The following is a 21,530-nucleotide window of genomic DNA, read 5'->3' as shown; positions in this document are numbered from 1 at the left end:
GTAAACACGCACTGGAAATGCAATAGGTCTCGCATTTGTTGAGCTATTGGCATTGTAAATGGCATTTTGTTTACTTATGTGTTATGGAGTGTATGTATGTGGTGTGTTGTAGAATTATGTGGGTTGGCTTGGATTAGTTAGTTGTGTAATTGTGTGGTGTGGAATTGTGTGGTGCGAAGTGGATTTGTGGTTTGGAATTATGTGGCATGGTGTGTTGTGGATTTACATGGTATTGAATGTACTGGAAGCATGTGGAGTGGGATTGTGTGTTTTGGAGTGGAATTATGTGGAATTGTATTTTCTGTTGTGGGGTGCTATGTGGTGGAGTACAATGATGTGGTATGCGGTTGAGAGTTGCCTTCCATTGCACAAAAACGCCTTTAAGTAATTCCTTTAAAATTACTTAATACATGATGTAAACAGCCAAATATTAGTGGAAAAATGCGAGAAACGGCAGACCGGGATAGCTGCACTTCCCTGCTACATCCCTGTATGGTAAATCCAAAGATAGTTTGGGTTGGTGTGCACATACAACTCCTGCACCTGTTCTGACCGGATCGGGACATACCCAGGCATACTGCTTTCTCAGAACCAAGGATCTTGGCCATTATCAAGGAGGCCACACTCGTTCTGCGACTACTGGCAACATGCAGAACTGATGCTTGGTTGTATCAACTAAGACGGGCGCAACGGAGCTGGCCCGCACCACGTGCATCACAGGACACGGCTGTAGGATTAGCCTTTCTCCTCGTCGTCCCACCTAATTACGATCGCTCTGAAGAAGTTCATTCTTTAATGAACTAAATGGGTTGGCTGGAACTTTGTTTTGTCGGATGACTTTGAAAATAAAGAATTGATTTTTGATACAACTCTACAAGTGAACATACTTCTTGAACTGACCACCTGGGTAGTGCACCACTCCAATGCCACATATTAATGCACTTGGTAAGGATTTGCCCCCCCATCATAATAAAACAAAGTAGTCGTTTTGCGTCCTTTTCTGTAGAAATTTGTACAGCATGTTTATTACTTAGCGAGTCTCTTGGTGCAGCTGCATGCGTTGTATAAAAATTTGATGGACTTGGTTTATGTTAAAGGTAACAATGCACTTATGTTTTTACTTCCCTTCTCCACAAATAAATTTTTTCTTGTGATAAACAATCCCTTACTTTATAACTCCATAAAACACGCGAGCGTTTTGCTGTCCCTAACACCTAACTTTACACAGCCAGCATTTGTGAGCAAACTCTGAGGTGGCTTGACTCATTAAGATTATGAATGGCCGAGGTCTAGTTGAGGAGTTGCTCGGGCCTAGTGATAGTGCAAGTTATAACCCGGTGGCCTCAGCGGGCACCCAGAGAGCATCAGTGACAAAAGTCACCTTCAAACAGACGCCTGGACCTGGAGTAGCGACGCCTCTCGAACTGACCATACAAATTTGTTTTGTGGCGGGGCATTTAAATAGCATTCCAATCCAAACGTCCCTTCACTCGCTCTCTTCAGAGTAATTAAATGCTGATTTAGGCACCACTTCTTCCGACGGCAAGGTGTAATAAATAATCTTAAAGGCGTTTCAGTGTCACATCACTAGATTTTAACGATAGATACATATTAAAACATGGATGACGCTTTTAACCCCCTTGGCAGATGTTAAGTCTTAGTTCATCATTAAATACAATAGTATGTTGTGGTGAATGTATTGTGTTTCTGATGATTGAGGATGGATGGGAAGAGGCCGGCTGTGACAGAACTCTCCCATCACATGGGCCACAGCTGAGACTTCCTGTCACACATAGAGTGCACCTTGCACAGGACAACAAGGACCGGTGAGAGGGCGGCTGAAAGACTTCACAGAGCGCGATGTTAACACCGCTGTATGCAAGCGAGCGATGGAAGCAGCGGACGTAAACGCGCCGTGCCTGCACACCATAGGCGTGCACATCTCCTGTCTGGGCGCGTACGCTGCCGGTTACGATCTGCTGTGAAATCGCGAGCCGTACACGAGGAGATGTGCACATCGCCTGTCCGGGCGCGTGCACATCTCCTGTCCCCCTTCGCCCACCAAACCGACAACAATAGGTCTCACCAAGGCGAGCAGCGCATGCGCTGCGTGGATAGGCGAGACCTAAAAATGAAACTTGCTTATGAAAAAAAAAAAAAAAAAAAAAATCCCTCTTTTGTGTTCCCTGATTTTTATCTCTTCTTTTCATGATTTAAGGTTTTTACTCGGTTTGCTGAGGCCACCAACACAGACCCATAGAACCTGGTGCCAGTCTCTCACTTTCTTGACAAGAGAATGGTAATGTAAAAAATGCAACCTGCCCAACAAGAGAATAGCAATGTATAAAATGTAAAATCTCAATCATTTCTCAAGCTTTAACCATTTTACGAGGAAGGGTGAAGAAATGACTGGCTACTTTGCTTAACAAGGGATACAGTTTCCAAAACATCGTTTATATCAATGCCTTGGAAAGAATGTTATGAGGGGTGGAGATGAAATTAAGTATAGCATAGTTGAAACAAATCCCTCCTTTAATCTACCCTCAGAAGTTTACCTCAAAGCAGTCTTTCTTTTTGTGCGTCATAGCTCCGCAGTTTTGACATGCACCCTCACGGTATTTTGTTGGGATGGCAGCCTGCCGAAGAAAAATTGTAAATTTGATTATTAGGATATGAAATATTTGTAATAGTTGAACTAAAATAAGATATTTTGGATATTGGATGCTCAACTGACTTCATTAAGACGATGCTTATTAAGCTGACCAGCTGCACACAAATTATGCTTAAAGACTGGTCAATGTTAAGGGCTAACAATGAAAGATAAATAACATTAAACCTAAGAAGCTACTTAAACAGCTATCCCACTTCAGCACCGCAGAAGGTATAGATAGAGACTGATATATATGGGTATATCTAGAAATAAATATATAGACTATTTATTGCATAAACAAACCAGTGAGTGGAACAATAATATTTCATTCAATCTTACCGAGTTACAGGTATGAGACCTCCTTCGTAAAAGACAAAGTAGGGATCGCTTATAACTACACTAAATTAAAATCACTTGATGCCCCCTTCTCCAGGTTACAAATTATACTTTAATAAACTCCTCATCGCAATAAACATTTTGCACAACACAGGATCTAAGGCTTCCTCATAGCCAGTCAACATTTTCAAGAGGACCTTTTAACTTGCAAAACATTTGGCAATTGTTCGCCATAGTGGAACAGCCACAATTTTAACTTCTATACATCACTTTTCCTCAGGCTGCTGAAATCAGACACTACGCACTTCAATGAGAATCAAAAATGTGTGGCATTCTCTGTATTTGTTTCAGGGCACGCTGTTGGTGTGTACAAGAAATGAAAGTGGCATTACCTCTTGGACCCCTCTCTTATACCATTCCCCTAAATAGGTGAACTCCCTCTGCCTCTCTTCTTGCGGTCTCTGGTGCTTCAAGGTTGGTCTTTTTGAAGGATCGATATACCACGGGACAGAGGAAATGTACTGAGGAATGTGGGGATTGATGTCTCTGTATGAAAGAAATTAACAGGTTACAATTAGATATTCCAACTAATCAGTTGCTCCCCATGCTTTATTTTTCTGTAAAGGGAGAAACTCTCAAAGAAAAAAACTATGCATGTCATACTACTTATTTTTGCCCAGGTGGACTGAACCTAAACATGCTAAGATGAGATCTCATGTATCATTCATAACATCAACAAAGCTATTCTACATAAGCACATTTAATTGGTGATCCGCCCACTTAGTAAAATAATAGAAACCTTTGTCAGGAAAAGTAGTGTGAAGGTATTCAAAACGTTTGCAACAGCGAGTACACAAAAATAACTAAGTATCCACTGCTTTAAGGAGGTTAGGATATCGACATTTAAATGATTAACGGCTCACTAATGATGCTTAACTTGTAGACTTGTAGACTTTTATATATTTTTCCTATCACTCTTCAATTTTCAATCAATTAAATCAGGTTTCTTATAAAGTGCAACTCAAGGCACAGTGAGGGTCTCAATTTTGCATAAATATACATAACAGGTTTTCTAACCAACTCTATTTTTGCTAATTCTTTATATTGAGTTCTTTTTTTTTTTTGCAGTTTTATGACAGCACATGTATTTTAATAAAGAGAAACACAAATGCATATGTACGAGAATTCATATTTACACAGAATACGCCTGCTTCCTCTCTTTAGCTGAGTAAACCTTATGGCTGAACAGCCTCTGAAAATGCCTAATTTGGTGAACAAAAACACTACCACAATTCTAATACACATTTCCCACACTGTTGTGTCTCCTTTCTGGGCCAGATCAAGAAGTAAATTCGTTTTTTTACCCCTTGTTCGTCCTGCATTCTTTTTTCACGTCCAGGCTGAAAAGAATTATCATCGACCAATACCTAGCCTTTAACCTGACACACGACCTACTTTGAGAATCTGAATGGAATTTAGCAATCCTAGTATTCTAGTCGCAGCGTTTTGTACCATCTGGAGTCTATTAGTCTGCTTTTCCTGAATGTTAATGTAGAGTCCTTTAAAATAGTCTAGTTGGATAGTACCAGAGTGGTGATAACTGTATTTTTGCTATCTGCATGAATGTAGGGGCGGATTTTTTAGTCATTCCGAGGCAGTAAGAGGATGAAGAGACTGCAACTGATACCGGAGTACCATAGTTGAGTTCTTGGCTTGGTTACTGAAGGGGGGGGGGGGTGGGGGGGGGGATGGGGATGAGGGAGACCAGGCCGGAGAAAACTTGCCAAATATTATCACCTCTGTTTAGCCTGAGTTCAGCATCAGACAGTGGCCACTCATCCATGAGCTGATAACTCTCATACTTTCTTAGAAGTGTGTAGAGATTTTGGGATTGTCGCTGAAGGCTGACACTATTGAGTGTCATCAGTGTATGATGTAAGTGAAAAGTCAAAGCTTTTGATAAGAGTGACTAATTCAGAAACGTAGATGTTAAAAAGTGTAGGGCTAAGCAATATTCCCTGGGGGACCCGCAAGGGAGTGAAAAAAAAAATGAAATACAAGTATTTGTAAAGCGCACAGCTACCTCCGAAGTGGTGTCCCGGCGCTGGGGGCTGTCGGGAAGATTAAGCGAGCTATTGCCCTGAGTCACATGGTGCTGGGCTAACCTGCCGCCGGCACTGGGGATCAAACCGTCAACCCTGTAGTCCGGAGTCAGGCACCCTGGCCACTGCGCCGCCCCTCTTCCACAAAGCTGAGGACTTATAGGAGCCCATGGCCGCCAACTGTTTCCTATTACACAGGAAAGAGGTCAGGAGGGACAGCGCAATGTCCTTAACACCTAGTGCTGCTAAACGGTTGATCAGGAGCTTCTGATCAAATGTATCAAAGGCTGTAGACAGGTCAAGGAGGATAAGGGCTGCAGAGCCTCCTTTATCTAGTGCAGCCCTTACCTCCTCTGTGGCTTTAATTAGGGCTGTTACCATACTATACCCCGGTCTAAAACCAAACTGACTTGGATCAAGCAGATTGTTATTGTGGATGAATTGGGCCAACTGCTTATTCATTATTTTCTCCTCGATTTTTGCCAGGCGGGAAAGACAGGAAATGGGGCAGTAGGTCGTGGGGCCGGCCGGGTTCAGGCTAGGTTTCTTTATTAGGGGGATGGATGGATGGAAAGACTCCTGTAGAGAACAGTGTTGAAGATGTATGCGAGGCTGGTTGCTATGACCTATGACAAGCTGGAGTAAGCTGGGAGGGCAAGTATCTTGTGGTGAGCCATATTTTTGTGGTGATCCATATTTGGAGATATTGGGTAGTTTAGCAACAAGGTTGGGGGTTATAGGTGCATATTCAGTGAGAGGTGCATAGTTAAGTTTCTCCTGTGGGCTCCTGTTTTTGAGCTCTACCCTAAAGGAGTTGTTGAACTTCTGGAAAATTTCGTCCACTTTATTTAGGTGCTCTTGTGAGTCTTTTCAATCTCAAAGCTTGCAATTGGCAAGCACCAGTTTTTCTCACTTTTTGCCTAGAAACTTACAGACTAGCATTAGTTCTTGTTCCGGGCTTTTTCATTGTTTCATGTTTTAGTCAATGAAGCACTAGTCTAAGGGCTTCACCACTATTGAAGTCTAATTTCAGAGCACCCTCCAACTCTGACTCCACAAGGCAATCAGCCACATATAATAATGGGGGGGGGGGGGGGGGGGAGTGTAGATTTTCAACCATCTTCCATCTGCTTGTGCCTTTCAGCTGAGCAGGCACGAAGTATCTCATTCAGTCCAACGTAGTTAACCCTCCATGAACTAGATGTTCTTGTTAGCACTAGTCAATTGAAACATCTCAATCCGGTGTGTGCTTGGTCAGGATAACATTTGTAATAAAACGGTCAATGAAAGCACTTAGTACAAAAGCTTGGGCACCTTTAAAGAGGAAATACAGCCAATCCAAGAGCCATAACGACCCCTAGTTTCTATATAATGTTTATGTCCTTATTAGCTTATCAAATTCTCCTTGCATGGACGTGTGCAATTTTAGGAGAGGCTGGCCTCTATGTATTTCACACAGGGCAAGACATATTGGAGTGGGCTGCTTCAACATATGTATTGTCAAAAACTTTTCAGAATCTGCCACGCAGATGAATTGCTCTGGTTAATTTTGAACCCTACAAAACTCTTCAATCTCAAACATAGCCACTGAAAATGAGCTTCTGGGTTCTGTCAATAAGACCGTAATATAATCTGCGAAAGAAAACAATAGTTTATTTCTGAACAGCTTTCACTTCCTCTCGATGACTTATCCTTATGTTATGACCTCCGTGACCATTGTGAACATTTAAAGAAATAAAATATCCTACCTTTGCACTAAAATACAATCACATTGAAATGGAGATCCTCCACATGTTTTGATGACCTTCTAATTGGTCATAGGGAACATGATAAAACTAGGCCAGAGTGAGACCTTACAAAGACAGTTTTGACAAAAGCCAAATATAAGTTTTGAATAGAGCTATATTTTTAGGTTTCGCCTAAGTGAAAGCTGCGCAAAGCGCAGCTTTTCGCGCATGCGAAAACCTAATGAGAATACTATATGGCTTGGGAATCCGCCCTCTGTTCCATTGGCTAGCTCCATAAATGGAGGGTAGCCATTGGAACAGAGATCTGTCCGTCATGGCCGGACCAGATTCGTGGGCGTTCCCGCGATTTCTTCCCTCTCCACCCTTTTCTGATCGTCATCGCGGCGGTGGGCGTGTTTATTTTTTTTTCTTTCTTCGGCATCCTTCCTCATGGGCTTAATTAGAGTATCTTGCAACGGTATAACAGCTTGAAGACTCGACAAGGAACGCCTATCCCGACATAGTTCAACCCCTCTGTAAATTGTAAAATTCTGATGGAATGATGCATGCTGCTTTTGTGTTTGTGTTATCTGTATTGCCATGGCTCCTGGAAGATACATAGGTACACAGACCGGAATCTCTTAATAGCAGTGCTCCCAAAACAAATGAAAGGTTAAAAAAAAATGAAGAGTTACTACGAAAAAGAGCAGGAGTACACATAATGCACATGTCCTCATTGGAAGGCGCTTATCGGAGGACGGACTTTTTTTTTCTAAAGGAAGAAACGGATCGTTTTCGTCTTTGGTTAAAACGTGGTAATGGAAAAGTAAATGCAGGTGTTTTTTGCGGAAGTATTTTTAGTTTGAAATTTACAACATTTTCAAATTCGGAGCTGCTTCTGTTACTAACCCTATATTGCGGTGTCTTTGGACGGTTCCGTTAAGAAGTGCAGCCTAGTGAGCGGGTAGGAGTGATCGAGAAGTAACCGATGCAGTTAATGTTAAAGGTCGCGCTGCTGTAGTTACATGATTTACAGAGCCCCTTTCATGAGTCTGCCATTCCGTGACTCAGCAGTTTCAATGAAACTTTATTTTCTTTATGTTTACATGTGCACTCACGCATCTCCTCTTAATATCACGTGTTGAATGGAGGCATCTAGAATGTCGTTGAAAAGAAAGTTCCTTGTCGATTCCACCTTGTAACAAGTATAACCGGCTAATGCAATTTTTGTGAGGTTGTGTAATTACTTTTTTGTAATGCTTGTTTCCATAGTGATGTCTGAAGCTGCCCTGTGCTTCCTACAACAGTCTTATCTCAGCGTATAACAGGCGCTGGCGGTATAGCGCCACACACACTGTCCCAGTAATGTTAGCACTAACCTTTGGTTCTACTTGAACCCTTTAATAATGAACCAGAAAATATGTTTAAACGCAGTCAGATAGGGCAACATGTAAACGATAATTGCACCAAGGCAACTGTGCAAACCCTACATTTGCAGACATCGAGTGGTGGGAAATTAAAGTTCACTGGTGCAAAGTGTGTGCAATCTGTCCATATAAAAGGTGTTCTATTGATCTCCCCAGAGTTAAGTTACTATAGAGAGATCACTTCAAGTCATTTTTACTCAATAGTAAAAAGTTTCAGCATATGTAGGCTGCGATAAAACCTGTAATGGCCTGCCACCAGCTCGCTAGGAGTCCTACAGAAGTGATTAGTTCAAGAAAGACGCTCTAAAGCCTGCAGTCCTTCCCCTGTTTCTATAATGTATTGTTGAATCTCTCAACAAGGCCACTGGTTTGTGGGTGGTAAGGTGTAGTGAATTTGAAGTCCACTCCACATGTGTTTCAGGTATGCAGAGAAGAAGTTAGTACTGCTGTCTGACACCACCTCCTTAAGAAAACCTATCCTGGTGAAGACACCAATGAGGGCCTTGGATACTGCAGGATCTGTAGTAGTCTGTAGTCCTAAGGGGAATTGCTTCAGGTACCTGGTAGAATAATCCACTACTACCAATATAAATGTGTTTCCTGAGGCTGTGGGTGGTTCCAATGGACCAGCTATGTCCACACCAACCCTTTTAACTGGAACTCCAAACGCTGGCAGTGGAATTAAGGGGGCCTTTGGGCATCTTCCTGTTTTGCCAACTTTTAGTCTGGCCCATGTGCCCAGCTAGGGGGATGTCATGGCCAATGTGAGTAAGAACTCTCTTTACAGTTGAGGCACTATCACTCTCCTAGTGGCACCAGATTTGGGCCTCTGGCCTCGGTGTACAGGAGTCCTTCCTCCCAATAGACCCTGTGAGAGCCACTGACATCTCCCTTTTCCTGTTCAGCAGCTCTCAAGAGTGGGAAAGACTTGTTGTCCAAGGCACAGCTGTTCCTTAAAGGGCCGGTCTTGGCCCAGGAGATCAACCTATTAAGGTCCAAGTTCCATGGACTCAGTTTCCTCCTGGACTGACAAGTCCTCCTCCTTGGGAGAGGGGTCCTGAGCTTGTTGCTGTGTAGAAGCAGGTCCCCCAGTTGTCTTACCCTTCCTCTTGGGAGGTTGCGCATCCTTTCAGACTCCATCCCTCCTGTTTCACTCTGTACTCATGTTTGTGCTCTTGTCTTCACACACACTATCTCAGCGATTTGCAGCATGGGTGCTCATGTTTTTTTATCTACATCAGCCCATGCTGGGGTCTCCAGATCATTTCCAAGCAGACAGGCAGCTGAAAGTCTTGGAGAAGCCACTACCTGCTTTACGACAGTAAACCCCACATTCTAAGGTCACCATAGTCATGGAAGGGACTATGGTGACACTGTCAGCGTTGGTGACTGGATAAGTTTTTCCACTCCGGTATTGTCTGGGGAAACCAGTGCATCTCTCAACATAGTGACACTGGCACCTGTATCCCTCACAGCTTCTTTCCTAGTCCCATTCACTAAGAGCTATTGTAATTGTAAGTACTTCTTTAAATTAGGGGTCCAGTGAGCTAAAGTGGCCAACTCACCCTCCGCTGCGGAAACTAAGACAGCTTCACTGTTAAACCTGATTAGCTCTGGGCACACTGTTGATCCCTTCAGGACATTTGACACACTATTGCCAACTAGTGGAGGACTAGGGGCATTTTTTTGGGACAGGTAGCATCTCCTTTTGGGTGTCCAACCTTCCTACAGTTGCAACATCAAGCCTTTACAGGTTCAACATTTTTACCCGTCTATCCATCAGTGAGCTGGGAAGGCTTCTTGTACCTACCCTCCTGAATAGGTTTTTGGGGGCCTTTAGAAGGCTCTTTGTTTTTGTCTTGAGGGAGATCACCCCCTTTCCCCAGGGGAAGTTTTGTAACCCCTTTCTTTTGGATATCCCCAGTCGAAGTTTTGGTCACCCTTGTTTTGACCCAATGGCCTGCCTCCTTTCCCAATTCTTGGGTAGAAATTAGACCTAGGTCCACAAGATACTAATGCAACTTTTCATTAGTGCAATTTACAGATTTAGGATAAGAGATCTGAAACTGGGGACCTGGATAGCAGGAACCTAGTGCATTTCTGTCAAAATTGCATCAGATACCACACAAAAAGTGGTGGTGACCATGTCAAAAGGGCACTTAAATACAAGTATGCCCCTATGTTCTCAACTGTAAAGACCATTCTTCTGAACTAGATGAGGATCTCCAAAATATAGGCTGAATCAGGTTTTAAGTATCCAGAAAACGAGAGTATTCCTCTGTCTAGTGAATTAGTGCTTAGGACACCTGTGACTGACAAGCCTCTTATATAAAGGATAGAATTCACTCATGCCTTATTGATAGGTGATTAATACTTATTTTTGGAACAAAAGTCCTCGGTGTGACTTGGAAAAGTTGAGCCTCCATGCTCAGTTTTTTAGGTCTCGCCTACGCAGTGCGCATGCACTGCAAAGGAGGGCCTTTAGCCGGCGTTCAGCTCTTTTTGGAAGCACATACTCGTGCTTGTGGCGGCATACAGCTTGCGGGAGTGCGCAGCGGCGCGCCACAAGCACGAGTATGTGCTTCCAAAAACAGCAGACTGCGCATGCACGCACCAGTCCCGGGCTTGTCTCTCTCGCGCGCACATTGCACACACTTTAAGCAGCACTGCCGGCGCCGCTGCTTTCCCCTGTAATCCAAACTTGTTTGTCTTGTGATCCGTCTCTCTTGGTACGGCATCTATAATGCACAACAGCAGCATGATTTAATGCCACGCTGCCCACATTGCGTAGTGTTTGCCTTCCTTTCGATATCCTAAACCTCGCTGCTGTACTCTCCCTCAGCGGCAACTTTTCGTGCCTTATTTTAACACTCACTTTTTCTTCCCCCCTTGCTCCAGTAGGATCGCTAAAGTACAATTTACAGTCGCTGCAAACCTAGGGCTGCGCCTTCCACTCGCTCTCTGCGGCTCTGGGATTTCCAACTTATTACCTCTGTTTTTTTTCACAAAAATGGTGCCATGTCCCTGTAGATGTGTGTCCGTACACAAAACCTGGCCTGGATTCAGGGGCAGTGTGGGCTATTCTGAACGGTTTACGTCAGATTAGAAAACCGCGTTGGCTTTTGCAAGCTGCGGTTCACGTCACAAATATTAAACATCATTCTATTTGCCTAATAGTCCACAAATATTAAAAGAACTTCTAAAAGCATTTATTTCTACATCTTACTTGGTTAACAGATTTGTTTTTTGTTTATGGCCAGAATAGACTTTTTCATTGAAAACAATAACAATATCTACGTGCTTAAGCTCGGCCTAACCCTTACAGTTTAGCCTGGGAATAAAATTGATTATCTTTTATAGCATTTTTTTGTACTTTTAATTTATATCAGATTGCAAACACTTTGCTCCTTTGCTCTTTTAAAAATAGACCGGGTTTGGGGCTGGAACAGGCTGTCGTGAATATGTGCCAATATGTGAAAAAAACGTGTCTATGCCAAATACACCTGCACAAATTAAGCAATGGTAATCGGCCACAGACAACTCTACAGCATCTCTGAATGCAAACATATTACCACCCTCAATCTCTCTTCACACGTGTTTCTGCCCACCACATATCTCTCAACCTTTTAAGGTTTCGCTCCTCTTATATTAAATGCGATGGTTCTACTTATGTATTCCCTTGTGCCTTGATGGTTTTCTTTTACTGTGAATAAAACAAATGCAAGACTTCTCGCTGCATGCATGTGAGCTAATACATCTTTTACACTTACCATCTTGAGAGATGCCATTGTAATAAGCTTTTAAACATCAGGCCAGTGGAAAACAAGCATTGAAAATGCAATAGGTCTCACCCTCGTTTAAGTTAAAGCAATTCTGTTTGTAATTAGGTGGCTTTTTAGCTTTGCTTTTATTAGTGTTTTTCAAACTTTCATGTACATAACATGCATATGTATGCGTATATGTATATATGCATTTATCAACTTGACGCATTTCGGGACCTAGTCCCTTGGTCACGAGTCCAAGGGACTAGGTCCCGAAACGCGCCGAGTAGTGAGTGAGTAGTAGAGAGTGAGTAGTAGAGAGTGAGTAGTAGAAAGTGAGTAGTAGAGTGTGAAAAGTAGAGAGACAGTAGTAGAGAGTAGTAGAGTGAGTAGTAGAGTGAGTAGTAGAGAGAATAGTAGAGTGAATAGTAGAGTGAATAGTAGAGTAAGTACAGAGTAGTAGAGAGTGAGTAGTAGAGAGAGAGTAGTAGAAAGTGAATAGTAGAGTGAGTAGTAGAGACTAATAGAGTAGTAGAGTGTAATAGAGAGAGTAGTAGTGAGTAGTAGTGAGTGAGTAGAGCGCAGTAGAGAGTAAGTAATAGAGTGAGTAGGAGTGTGAGTAGTAGAGAGTAGTAGAGAGTACGTAATAGAGTAGTAGAGAGTAGAGAGTGAGTAGGAGAGAGAAATAGAGTGAGTAGAGAGAGAGACTAGTAGAGAGAGAATAGTAGTGTTAGTAGAGTGAGTACAGAGTACAGAGTAGTAGAGTGAGTAGTAGAGTGTGAGTAGTAGAAAGTGAGTAGTAGAGTAGAGAGTGAGTAGTAGAAAGTTAGTAGTAGAGAGTGAATAGTAGAGAGACCGAGTAGTAGAGTTAGTAGTAGAGAGAGAGTAGTAGAGAGAGAATAGTAGTGTTAGTAGATTGTGTAGAGAGTACAGAGTAGTAGAGTGAGTAGTAGAGTGTGAGTAGTAGAGATTGAGTAGTAGAGAGTGAATAGTGGAGAGAGAGAGTAGTAGAGAGTAGGAGAGAGAGAGTAGTAGAGAGTGAGTAGTAGAGTGAGTAGTAAAGTGAGTAGGAGAGAGTAATAGAGTAGTAGTGTAATAGAGAGTAGTAGAGAGTGAGTAGTAGAGTGAGTAGGAGAGAGTGAGTAATAGAGAGTGAGTGGTAGAGAGTGAGTAATAGAGAGTAGTAGAGTAGAGAGTGAGTAATAGAGAGTAGTAGAGAGTAGAGTGAGTAGTAGAGTAGTAGAGTGAGTAGTAGTGAGTAGTAGAAAGTGAATAGTAGAGAGAGTAGTAGAGAGAGAATAGTAGTGTTAGTAGAGAGTACAGAGTAGTAGAGTTAGTAGAGCGTGAATAGTAGAGAGAGTAGTAGAGAGAGAGTAGTAGAGAGTGAGTAGTAGAGAGTGAGTAGTAGAGAGTAATAGAGTAGTAGAGTGTAATAGAGAGAGAGTAGTAGAGTGTAATGTAGAGAGTAGTAGAACGTGAGTAGTAGTGAGTAGAGAGTAGTAGAGAGTAAGTAGTAGAGAGTGAGTAGTAGAATGAGTAGTAGAGAGTAGTAGAAAGAGTAGTAGAGTGTGAATAGTAGAGAATAGAGTAGTAGAGAGTAATAGAGAGAGAGTAGTAGAGAGTAGAGAGTGAGTAGTAGGTAGAGAGTAGTAGAGAGTAAGTACAGTGCGTAGTAGAGAGAGTAGTAGAGAAAGAATAGTAGGGTGAGTAGTAAAGTGAGTACAGAGTACAGAGTAGTAGAGCGTGAATAGTAGAGAGTAGAGAGTAGTAGAGAGTGAATAGTAATGTGAGTGAGTAGTAGAGTGTGAGTAGTAGAGAGTGAGTAGTAGAGAGTAGAGAGTAGTAGAGAGTAATAGAGAGTAGTAGAGAGTAATAGAGAGTAGTAGAGTGAATAGTAATGTGAGTGAGTAGTAGAGTGTGAGTAGTAGAGAGTGAGTAGTAGAGAGTAGAGAGTAGTAGAGAGTAATAGAGAGTAGTAGAGAGTAGTAGAGTGTAGTAGAGAGTGAGTAGAGAGAGTAATAGAGAGTAGTAGGGTGTAATAGAGCGAGAGTAGTAGAGAGTAGTAGAGAGTGAGTAGCGGAGAGTGAATAGTAGAGAGAGAGTAGTAGAGAGTAGAAGAGTGAGCACAGAGTAGTAGAGAGTGAATAGTAGAGAGTAGTAGAGAGTGAATAGTAGGGTGAGTAGTAGAGAGTGAGTAGTAGAGAGAGAGTAGCAGAGAGTGAGTAGTAGAGTTGAGAGTAATAGAGAGTAGTAGAGTGTAATAGAGAATAGTAGAGAGTAGTGGAGAGTGAGTAGTGGAGTGAGTAGGAGAGAGTGAGTAGTAGAGTAGTAGAGAGTGAATAGTAGAGAATAGAGAGAGTGAGTAATAGAGAGAATAGTAGAGAGTAGAGTGAGTAGTAGAGAGTAGTAGAGTGAGTAGTAGAGAGTAGTAGAGTGAGTAGTAGAGTGAATAGTAGAGAGTAGTAGAGAGAGAATAGTAGAGAGAATAGTAGAGAGTGCGTAGTAGAGAGTAGTGAGTACAGAGTAGTAGAGAGTGAGTAGTAGAGAGTGAATAGTAGAGAGTAGAGAGAGAGAGTAGTAGAGAGTGAATAGTAGAGTGAGTAGTAGAGAGTAGAGAGAGGAGTAGAGTGTAATAGAGAGAGAGTAGTAGAGAGTGAGTAGAGAGTAGTAGAGAGTAAGTGTTGGAGAGTGAGTAGTAGAGTGAGGAGAGAGGGAGTAGTAGAGAGTGAGTAGTAGAGATTGAATAGTAGAAAATAGAGAGAGTGAGTAGTAGAGAGTAGTAGAGAGTGAGTAAAATAGAGTAGTAGAGAGTGAGTAGTAGAGAGTGAGTAGTAGAGAGTAATAGAGTAGTAGAGTGTATTAGAGAGAGAGTAGCAGAGTGTAATAGAGAGAGTAGTAGAGTAGTAGTAGAGCGTGAGTAGTAGTGAGTGAGTAGAGAGTAGTAGAGAGTAAGTAGTAGAGAGTGAGTAGTAGCATGAGTAGTAGAGAGTAGTAGAAAGAGTAGTAGAGTGTGAATAGTAGAGAATAGAGTAGTAGAGAGTAATAGAGAGAGAGTAGTAGAGAGTAGAGAGTGAGTAGTAGGTAGAGAGTAGTAGAGAGTAAGTACAGTGCGTAGTAGAGAGAGTAGTAGAGAAACAATAGTAGAGTGAGTAGTAGAGTGAGTACAGAGTACAGAGTAGTAGAGCGTGAATAGTAGAGAGTAGAGAGAGTAGTAGAGAGTGAATAGTAATGTGAGTGAGTAGTAGAGAGTGAGTAGTAGAGAGTAGAGAGTAGTAGAGAGTAATAGAGAGTAGTAGAGAGTAATAGAGAGTAGTAGAGAGTAGTAGAGTGTAATAGAGAGTGAGTAATAGAGAGTAGAGAGAGTAATAGAGAGTAGTCGGGTGTAATAGAGAGAGATTAGTAGAGAGTAGTAGAGAGTGAGTAACAGAGAGTGAATAGTAGAGAGAGTAGTAGAGAGTAGAAGAGTGAGTACAGAGTACAGAGTAGTAGAGAGTGAATAGTAGAGAGTAGTAGAGAGTGAATAGTAGGGTGAGTAGTAGAGTGAGTAGTAGAGAGATGAGCAGAGAGTGAGTAGTAGAGTAGAGAGTAATAGAGAGTAGTAGAGTGTAATAGAGAATAGTAGAGAGTAGTGGAGAGTGAGTAGTGGAGTGAGTAGGAGAGAGTGAGTAGTAGAGTAGTAGAGAGTGAATAGTAGAGAATAGAGAGAGTGAGTAATAGAGAGAATAGTAGAGAGCAGAGTGAGTAGTAGAGCGTAGTAGAGTGAGTAGTAGAGAGTAGTAGAGTGAGTAGTAGAGTGAATAGTAGAGAATAGTGGAGTAGTAGAGAGAGAATAGTAGAGAGAGAATAGTAGAGAGTGCATAGTAGAGAGTAGTGAGTACAGAGTAGTAGAGAGTGAATAGTAGAGAGTAGAGAGAGAGAGTAGTAGAGAGTGAATAGTAGAGTGAGTAGTAGAGAGTAGACAGAGGAGTAGAGTGTAATAGAGAGAGAGTAGTAGAGAGTAAGTAGTAGAGAGTGAGTAGTAGAGTGAGGAGAGAGGGAGTAGTAGAGAGTGAGTAGTAGAGATTGAATAGTAGAAAATAGAGAGAGTGAGTAGTAGAGAGTAGTAGAGAGTGAGTAAAAGAGAGTAGTAGAGAGTGAGTAGTAAAGTGAGTAGTAGAGAGTTATTAGGTAGAGAGTAGTAGAGTGTAAGTAGAGTGAGTAGTGTAGAGAGAATAGAGTTAATAGTAGAGTAGTAGAGTGAGTACAGAGTAGTAGAGAGTGAGTAGAGAGAGAGAGAGTAGTAGACAGAGAGAGTAGTAGAGTAGTAGAAAGTGAATAGTAGAGTGAGTAGTAGAGACTAATAGAGAGTAGTAGAGTGTAATAGAGAGAGTAGTAGAGTGAGTAGTAGTGAGTGAGTAGAGCATAGTAGAGAGTAAATGATAGAGAGTAAGTAGGAGAGAGTAATAGAGTAGTAGGGAGTAGAGTAGAGAGTGAGTAGAAGAGAGTAGTAGAGAGAACAGTAGTGTTAGTAGAGTGAGTAGAGAGTACAGAGTAGTAGAGAGGGAGTAGTAGAGAGTAGAGTGTGAGTAGTAGAGAGTTAGTAGTAGAGAGTGAGTAGTAGAGATTGAATAGTAGAGAATAGAGAGAGCGAGTAGTAGAGAGTGAGTAAAAGAGAGTGAAGTAGAGTGAGTAGTAGAGAATGAGTAGTAAAGTGAGTAGTAGAGAGTGAGTAGTAGGTAGAGAGTAGTAAGAGTAAGTAGAGTGAGTAGTAGAGAGAGTAGTAGAGAGAATAGTAGAGTGAATAGTAGAGTAGTAGAGAGTAGTAAAGTGAGTACAGAGTAGTAGAGAGTCAGTAGCAGAGTGGAGTAGAGAGAGAGTAGTAGAGACTGAGTAGTAGAGAGTAAGTAGTATAAAGTAGAGAGTAATAGAGTAGTAGAGTGTTATAGACAGAGAGTAGTAGAGAGTGAGTAGTAGTGAGAAGAGAGTAGTAGAGAGTGCGTAGTAGAGAGTGAGGAGAGAGTGAGTAGTAGAGTGAATAGTAGACAATAGAAAGAGTGAGTAGTAGAGAGTAGTAGAGAGTGAGTAGTAGAGAGTAGTAGAGAGTAAGTAGTAGAAAGTGAATAGTAGAGAGAGTAGTAGAGAGTAGTAGAGAGAGTAGAGAGTACAGAGTAGTAGAGAGTGAGAAGTAGAGTAGAGAGAGAAGTACAGAGTGAGTAATAGAGAGTGAGTAGTAGAGTGAGTAGTAGCGAGTAGTAGAGAGTAGAAGAGTGTAATAGAGAGAGAGTAGTAGAGTGAGTAGTAGAGAGTGAGTAGTAGAGTGAGTAGGAGAGAGTAATAGAGAGTGAATAGTAGAGAGTGAATAGTAGAGTGAATAGTAGAGAATAGAGAGAGCGAGTACTAGAGAGTAGTAGAGTGAGTAATAGAGAGAGAGTAGTAGAGAGAAGAGAGTGAGTAGCAGAGAGTAAAGTGAGTAGTAGGTATAGAGTAGTAGAGAGTAAGTAGAGTGAGTAGTAGAGAGAGGATAGTAGTGAATAGTAGAGAGTGAGTAGTAGAGAGTGAATAGTAGAGAGAGAGTAGTAGAGTGAGTAGTAGAGAGTATAGAGTAATAGAGAGTAGTAGAGTGTAATAAAGAGAGAGTAGTGGAGAGTGAGTAGCAGTGAGTAGAGAGTAAGTAGTAAGAGTGAGTAGTAGAGTGAGTAGGAGAGAGTAGTAGAGTTTTAGAGAGTGAGTAGTAGAGTGTGAATAGTAGAGAATAGAGAGTGAGTAGTAGAGAGTAGTAGAGTGTAATATAGAGTGAGTAATAGAGAGTGAGTAGTAGAGAGTGAGTAGTATAGAGTGAATAGTAGAGAGAGAGTAGTAGAGTGAATAGTAGAGAGAATAGTAGAGAGTGAATAGTAGAGAGTGAGTAGTAGAGAGTAGTAGAGTACAGAGTAGTAGAGAGCGAGTAGTAGAGAGTGAATATTAGAGAGTAGAGAGAGAATAGTAGAGTGAATAGTAGAGTGAGTAGTAGAGAGTGAGTAGTGGAGAGTAATAGAGAGTAGTAGAGAGTGAATATTAGAGAGTAGAGTAGTAGAGTGAATAGTAGAGTGAGTAGTAGAGAGTGAGTAGTGGAGAGTAATAGAGTAGTAGAGTGTAATAGAGAGAGTAGTAGAGTAGTAGAGAGTGAGTAGAGTAGTAGAGAGTAAGTTGTAGAGAGTGAGTAGTAGAGTGAGTAGGAGAAAGTGAGTAGTAGAGTGTAGTAGGGAGTAGTAAAGAGTGAGTAGTAGAGAGTAAATAGTAGAGAATAGAGAGAGTGAGTAGTAGTGAGTAAGAGATAGTAGTAGAGAGCAGAGTGAGTAGTAGAGTGAGTAGTAGAGAGTGAGTAGTAGGTAGAGTAGTAGATTGAGTAGTAGAGAGTTAGTAGTAGAGAGTGAGTAGTAGAGGGTTAGTAAAAGAGGGTAGTAGAGAGTAGTAGAGTGAGTAGTAGAGTGAGTAGTAGAGAGTAGAAGAGAGGGAGTATTAGAGAGTAATAGAGAGTGAGTAGTAAACATACCATAAACATTGAAGGACTACCATTAAAAGTGCAAGTTTTTAGGTTTCGCCTGGCGTCTGCTGCACAGCAGCGTTCACGCAGGAGAAAACTTTTGAGAAGCAGTCTGGGGCTTTGTCCCGCCTCTCTGTTCCATTGGCTAGCTCCATAAATGGAGGCTAGCCATTGGAACAGAGATGCGTCACTCATTCCCCGAGCAGATTCGTGGGCGTTCCGGTGATTTTTTCGCTCTCCACCCCTCTGTAAACGTCATTGCGGCGGTGGGCGGGTGTTTATTTTTTTTTCTCTGCATGTTTTGGCCATTTTGGACGTGTTTTGGAAGGGGTGGGCTGCACACTGAGGCCGCTGGCCGATGTCGGACGAGCTGCAGTCGGCAGGAGTTACCGCAGCAGTGTGGTGTCGGTTGCGAGCTGCAGACGGCAGGAGTCACCACAGCGGGGATGTACCTCTTTCCTTGCCTGGCTCTACTTCTGTGACTCTCCCTTGTCTGTGGACGCCTGAGCTTGTTTATGTTGTCGTGTTCGTGGCTGCAGTGAGTTTGTTACAGTTTCTGAGATATACGCAAACACGGATGGAAAATGCTCAGCATTTTAAAGTCCTATCTATCCACCGTTAAATAACACGCTGTAGTGTTGGAGGGCCTCTAGCTCAAAAAAATCACAAGGGGTTAAATCCATACAGTGAGCTACAATTTCGTCACGCAAACGTGAAGGTGGGAGTGTTATTACAGACCCTTAGCGTGATCGCCAAGGAGGAGCGTATTCTATGCATACACTGTGTATGTGGTTTTATAAGGCGCTTCTCTTTTTGTGATCAATGAGCGCCTTGGCATATCGTTGATGGCTTTGCGTGTATGTTTTGGCCTCGTTCCTGCACTGTGCGGTGTGTGTCTGAAATTTGAATCGGGTGTCTCGTTTCCAGCCCCACAACGTGCCTACAAATCCGTGTGATACGCCTGTAAGAGCCATGAATTATTTGATGGCTGATAACAATAGCCGGCCTGGAGTCGGCGCCGCCTCCGGATTGGATGCAAAACATTGTAGTTTCTGGGCCTTTTTGGGAAGCCGGCGTGTGTGCAAAGGAAGGGAATTTCCTCGGCAGCCTCCATAAATACCAAAGCGCAGCTATTATATGGCGCGCGATATTGGTCAGTTTCTGAAAACTCCCTAATTTGGCTAGAAGTAACCGAGACACAGGTAACCACTTCGCTCATGTGGTCATTTATGGAGTTTGTTTTCAGGCTCCGTAGGCGACAGCCTTAAAAAGTCTAGATGGCATTGTGAAAAACACATTATACGCATTTTAGAACGTCAGTCTGGAAATTAATGAGAAATATAAGTAGTCCTTCGAAATTAGGTACGATATGACCAGGGCCTCAAGAATTATGCGACAAGGGAGAACCAAATTATGTGGCAGGAAAAGGCAAATTATGCAGCATAATGCGCCACATTTTGTCATTGTATTAGTTTTAGTCTGTCGTTCTTACACAAATCAACATCGTCTGACCAAAGGTTTCACCTCAATAATACTCGTTCAACATCCAAATATAGCAATAAGCAACAGAAAGGTGACCGACTAGTCGGCCATTGCGAAGGGCCACCCACTGTGTGGCAGCATTTGTAACCGTGTTTTACTAACTTTTGATTAGCTTACTCTAGAAATAGTTTTTTTGTTAAAATCTGCTGATTATACAACCGATTTGGATCATGGAGCAAATCCAAAGTTATGCGGACAATGCATCAGTCACAAAATCACACAAATCCAATGGCCCTTGCTAAGACTGTATTATGTAAGTCGGTGGGACCGTGGGGCTTTAAAATGTAGTGAACATTTTATGGGGGGGGGGGGGGGGGACTTTACAATACGGAGAACGTTTTCTTCTTTCATAGCTATGGGTGTAAATTAATATAATCTATGAAGTATGTGTTATGGAGTAATCTAAATGGCAGTTTTTACGTCTCACATAAAACAGCGCATGCTCTATTGCATGCACGAGATAGTGTAGGAGCCTGCCTACTGCTTACCATTTGTGGGTTTGTCACTCTTGCTGTCTTGCATTTGGCCAGCGTGAGCTGGCTTCACTTCTTTTGTGTGGCTCATGGACCAAGTACTGATTGCTTTGTCTTGATTAGTATCCTTCCACTGGTCTGGTACTATTTTTCTCTTCTACTTTCATCTTTCTGTCTGGTTTCTTTTTTCTTTCTTCTTTTCATCATGTTGATGTTTTTCTTTCCGTCGTTGTGCTACTCATTGTCAGTGTAGCTCCCTCCTGTTGTCTGTATTGCTGCTTCCCTCCCTTGCTCCCTCCCACCCTCCCGTGGTCCATGCTGCTGCTTCCCTTATTCCTTCTTTCCCTCCCTCACACCCTCCCGTTGTCCATGCTGCAGCTTCCCCCTCCCACCATCCTGTTGTCCATGCTGCAGCTTCGCTCCTCCCACCCTTCCGTTGTCCATGTTGCAGCTTCCCCCTCCCACCATCCTGTTGTTCATGCTGCAGCTTCCCTCCTCCCACCCTCCCGTTGTCCATGCTACTGCTTAGCGTCCCTCCCACCCTTCCGTTGTCCATGCTGATGCTTTCCTCGCTTACACCCTACTGTAGTCCATGCTGCTGCTTAAATCCCCCTGTCCTCCCGTTGTCTATGCTGCTGCTTCACTCCCACATTCCAGTTGTCCATGCTGCTTCTTAAATACCTCCACCCTCCTGTTGTCTATACTGCTGCTTCCCTCCCTCCAACCTGCCTGTTGTCCATGCTGCTGCTTTCCTCCCACCCTCCTGTTGTCCATGCTGCTTCTGTCCCTCGAGTTTTCCTTGCTGCTGCTTCCCTCCCTTCAGTTGTCTATGCTGCTGCTTTCCTCCCTCACACCCTCCAGTTGCCCATGCTGCTGCTTCCCTCCCTCATACACTCAAGTTGTCCATGCTGCGGAAAGCATACTTCCCCGCCCCCCCTCCCGCTGTCCGTGTGCCCGTTCCCGCCCCCCCTCCCGCTGTATCTGTGCCCGTTCCCGCCCTCCTCCCGCTG

General features: G+C 42.8%; 1 protein-coding gene across 2 annotated transcripts in view; it reads right to left on the bottom strand.

Moving 5' to 3' along the window:
* The window catches only part of SLU7 (spliceosome associated SLU7), a 313,168-nt gene that overhangs the window by 273,398 nt on the left and 18,240 nt on the right, over positions 1 to 21,530 (bottom strand). For both annotated transcript variants that reach the window (XM_086931394.1, XM_086931393.1), the window contains exons 3-4: positions 3,379 to 3,532; positions 2,556 to 2,636 (exon numbers count right to left, since the gene is read on the bottom strand). In XM_086931394.1, the coding sequence (XP_086787520.1) occupies positions 2,556 to 2,636; positions 3,379 to 3,532 (235 nt within the window). The remainder of the gene's footprint in view (positions 1 to 2,555; positions 2,637 to 3,378; positions 3,533 to 21,530) is intronic.

Source organism: Lissotriton vulgaris, chromosome 7 (genome assembly GCF_964263255.1).
Source record: "Lissotriton vulgaris chromosome 7, aLisVul1.2, whole genome shotgun sequence".
NCBI lineage: Eukaryota > Metazoa > Chordata > Amphibia > Caudata > Salamandridae > Lissotriton > Lissotriton vulgaris.
This window is presented reverse-complemented; position numbering and strand designations above follow the sequence as displayed.